The sequence below is a fragment of the Geospiza fortis genome, unplaced genomic scaffold (genome assembly GCF_000277835.1).
Source record: "Geospiza fortis unplaced genomic scaffold, GeoFor_1.0 scaffold356, whole genome shotgun sequence".
In the NCBI taxonomy this organism is placed as follows: Eukaryota; Metazoa; Chordata; class Aves; order Passeriformes; family Thraupidae; genus Geospiza; species Geospiza fortis.
In genome coordinates this window covers 470,955-475,384 of record NW_005054544.1, presented here as the reverse complement: position 1 = coordinate 475,384, position 4,430 = coordinate 470,955, and the positions used below count along the sequence as shown (strand labels likewise).

At 36.2% G+C, this 4,430-nt stretch overlaps 1 protein-coding gene across 1 annotated transcript in view; it reads left to right on the top strand.

The window, feature by feature from the left end:
- TDRP (testis development related protein) overlaps window positions 1-4,418 on the top strand; it is a 25,875-nt gene extending 21,457 nt beyond the window's left edge. The window contains exons 3-4 of the mRNA XM_031063930.1: window positions 56-159; window positions 2,446-4,418. Of these exons, the coding sequence (XP_030919790.1) occupies window positions 98-159; window positions 2,446-2,791 (408 nt within the window). The 5' untranslated portion in view covers window positions 56-97 and the 3' untranslated portion in view covers window positions 2,792-4,418. The remainder of the gene's footprint in view (window positions 1-55; window positions 160-2,445) is intronic.
- The last annotated feature ends 12 nt before the right edge of the window (window positions 4,419-4,430 follow it).

Sequence of the window (4,430 nt, the reverse complement as noted above, 5' to 3'; positions counted from 1 at the left end):
CTCTGTGCCTGCCAGTCTGTCACCCACACTGATGAGGATTTGCTACTCTCTGTAGGTTCAAGGTGCAAGTTTCCGGGGCTGGAAGGAAGTGACCTCCATGTTCAATAAAGATGATGAACAGCAATTGCTAGCAGGATGCAAGTCTCCAAAATCCAAAGGGTGAGTAAAGCCATTTGGTCTATCTGCTATTAAAATACTATTAAAACACAGAAAATAGCTGTGCAAATTAATGGAGCTGGATGCTGACGAACAGCAGTGCTCAACTGCTGGAAGTCAAATTGACCCAGGAAGTTTTATGGGCAAAGCTATATATACATTAGACTTACAATGAATAAGGCATGCTGTATTAGGAAAGGACAGATGATATTTTAAACATTTTTCGGCTTGTCAGGGAAGAAAAAGGAATTTTGCTGCATAATAATTTTCTTACTGTAGAAAAGTAGTAAAGGTTTGTGGGTGAAAGGGTCATTCTCAGACTTTCACTATCCTCTTAGGGATTAATTATGGTTGAGTTTACAAATTCCCTTTTTACATGTCTTACTCTCTCTTTTGAAGTCTTACTACACCTAGAAAGGTTAAGTGGAGTAGCTGTCCTAGGATCTGGAAGTCTTCCCTGTTGGCACTGCGCTGTGTTTTGGCACATTTGTGTGCTGGTATGGTGAGGGCAGCTCCCTGGACAGAACATCCTTCCAGACCATCTTCCTGTTACAAGTGTGTGTAGGCTTCACCTGCATGTGCTGCCTCACTGCCTTGGTTACAAACCAAATATACCATATAGCAGTAGATCTGTTCCTGCCAAATATTAGCTTTGATAAGCTAATACCAAAGCTAATATCAAAATGGCTGATTTGCTGTAGCAGGCTTTGTCTCCAGTTAACTTTGAAATAAATGTGTTTCAGGATGCAACACCACATATCTGCATATAGGGGGTGTATGTATATAAATAAACAATTTAGAATATAAATCCATATATTTTATTTCCATTTGAGCCTTTTCCATAAAACTTCCCAGAAGTTCCCAGCCACTCACCCTGTGCAATCTTATGGGTGTTATTAAGATGATAGACTACTGTAATAATGCTTTGCAATTGATGCTGAATGTAAGAACCAAGTAATACAGTGAAGACAGTAGAAGTATGATAACAGAGTTACCACCGATGTAGAAAGCTATTTTGGTATTACTATGAGAACTGCCTATTTTTTAAGTTCAGGATATTTTTCTTAATTATATACCATGACTATTACTTTACTTCTAAAGACACATGCAACTTTTAAGTGTGCTGTTTACAAAATACAGGAAAGGTGTTTGGTGTCTGTGGCTGGTTTTAGCAAAATGAAATTTCTGAGAAATCATAAATTCAAAATCCAGTAAGGGAAAAGTGATTTTTAAAGGTATTGGTTGAGTTGCTCCTGTTTAAATATGATAGAACTAAGCTTTCATTAATGGAACAAAGCTTTTTTAATAGAAATGTTTAAAAGAGATTCAATGGTGAGTTTAGTTGTGGCTAAGGCATTGATATATTACTACAGATAATGTTTTCAATTTGCTTTTTAGCTCATTGATCCGTTAAGGTTGTGTCTTTCACCCCTGGTGTTCAATATTTCCTTGTGGCCCATTGTTTGATTATATACATAATTCTGCATATAAAGTTATGCATAAATATTTGACATTCTGTAATTCAAATATTTCACTCTGCAAAATTATTCAGGTTGAAGATTCTTAAGGGGATAAGAAAAGTAATAATATGAGTAGCCTTTCAAATGTCTGAGGGGGAAGTTCCAGTTATTTTTTGGGTTTGGGAGGGGCATTTTGAGAGATCTTACCAGAAATACAAAACAGCTATTATCACATTATTGTGTGGTTTTTAATGAAAGTATTAATCAAACAGCTTGGTATCTTTTAAGTCCTGATACTGTGTACACCAACTATTTTGAGGTGTAAGGTTTAACTGGTAAGATGGTAGCAGGTATATGAAACTGAGTAACACAGTGAGTGTTAAAGCTGATGTTAGAACATTTTCAAATTCTTTCTACTATTGTAGTCCTAGGTTTTTTAAAATTTGGTTTTGTTTTTTGTTGTTTTTTTTTGTTAAAGTTCTAAATTGTTCAAATGCATCCTAAAATCCTTCATACATTTCCAAAGGCAGCTCTGTGGAGTTCACCCCACAGGAATGGGGTGGGGATAGTGATGTGTCAATTCTCTTGTAATAGAAAATGACCATACTCAGTCCTCTTCTGATTTATCACTGCAGGATTCAGCTGTGTTTGGGTTTATGTGTATGTGAGGGTGTTTTTCCTGAAGCTGACAGCAATGGATGTGCTGCCACAGGCTGACAATGATTAGCGCTCCTTACTGTAAAACATAATTTAATTGAATGTTTATTAATAACTACTACATACATTCTTAAATGAAGGAATTAATCACGACATCATTGTTATTTTCTAGAACAAACCTAAAACTAAAGGAAGAGATGAAGTCTGAAAAGAAGCCAGGTTTTTGGGACAGTTTGGTGATAAAGCAGAATGTTCCATCTAGGAAACCAGATGAGATTGAGGGATGGGAACCACCACAGATTACCACTGCTGACTCTACCAGTGATGCAGCAACTCCTTTAAGTGACTATACAGCCTGGTCAGGCTGGGAAGATGAAACCAAAGGCTCCACAAAATACACAAACCTGGCCAGCTCAGGAAACAGCTCCAGGTGGAGTATCAAATCAGCTGGAAAGCTGGTTAGTATTAGACGTCAGAGCAAAGGTAACCTTACTGACAACTGGGAAGAACTAGAATGATACTGGTAATACTGGTGAAATACTTTATACATAAGAAGAGAACAGTTCCATGATTTACTCACATGTTTAAACCAAAATCAAATCTGCTCAATATTGCACCTTTATACAGTAATTTGTTTTATTCAGATTGTTACAAATTTTTGCTCACCTGATAGTAAATTTTCTTATTACATTGTTAATAGCTATGTTTTCCACACTGAAAAAAAGTAGAGAATCTATTTTGTGCCTATATTTCACATTCAGACTCTGCAGTATGTCAGATTGTTGGTTTTACCAAAAAAATGTAATTCCTTAGTGAATGTATACACTGGTTGTAAATTTGACTACCTTATGAAGGAACTGCCACTAGCCTGAGGTCCTGCTTCTGGTATTTGAGGGCCATTCAAAATTTTAGTTTTGATGCTGTCCCTTTTAAACTAAGAATACCAATCTGTGGCTTGCAGGGAGACTGCTTGTTCTTAGTACTGTTTTCCAAATCTTCAGCCTCAGCTTATGCTTCAGCTTGTGCATACAAGATGCTTAGTGTCACATTGTGCTGTACTCTGTGTGACATGGGAAAATACTGTTCTGATGTAATTCCTTCCATTACAGGATTGTCACCAACAGTCAGGGTCTTCCAGAGTTGGGGTGTTTTTTGTGTTTTTGATTTTTTCCCAGCTTTTTTGGTTATTGTTTTTTGTTTTGGTTTGGTTTGTTTTTGTTTTTGTTTTTTTTTTGGTTGGTTGCTTTTTTTTTTAATATTGAACTTCTTTTGACAAAGCTAAGTTTCTCAGTTTGTAAGATGCGTGTTATGACAAAAATAGAAATTACTGAAAATTTGGAAAACAGCATTGAGTAAAATGTAAGATGATGTTAGTATTCTGGAGGAATATTGAATCTGGATGTAGGAATTAGTTGCTTCTTATGGAAGGGCATATGTTGGCATTTTTTTACAGTAGCTGATCCTTCTTTTACAGACAACCTTTTTGGTTTTGGCTGTGTTTTTCCTTCCTTCCCACTGCATAAGCAATGATCGAATTATACTCCAGCATTTTCAGGGTAGCTGAGTAACTGAGCCATTGCAAGTATGTGCATGCACACAACATTTTTGTTGAAAAGTTCCATCTTATTAGCTACTGATACTTTGAGTTTTTGATAAAAGAAGGTGAAATGTTAAACTTGAGATTTGAAATGTATATATGACTAATAAAAGTGCCTCTTTTTAGCATATTGTCTCTCACTAGTGGTGCAGCTGATGTCAGATCCAAAGTCAGTTTCTGTTTTGTTTATATGACCCACACAAAGATTACTTTAACGTTCATGAATAAAAATCAAACCAAAAGTTTCATAAGAAATGAACAGTAGGCCTTTTCTCTCCTGATTGTTAAACTGGTGTAACAGAACTGAAACTTGACTGTCTAGCAATATGGCCAGTGCAGTCAGAAGATGAAGCTAGCATGTCAGAGAAAATCAGCAGTTTTACAAGAAAGTATAGACCTTTATGTAACAGATATCTTGTAAAGATATTTTTGCAAGAAGCTTATGCTGTTGTAAAGGCATGCATGCAATTTTTTTCTAAGCTTGTTTCTGTTACTGCCACATTACTCCTCCTATAGCTGTCTTTCTCCTCCTCCAATTCATGTGTAGTTTTCTGGCTTGC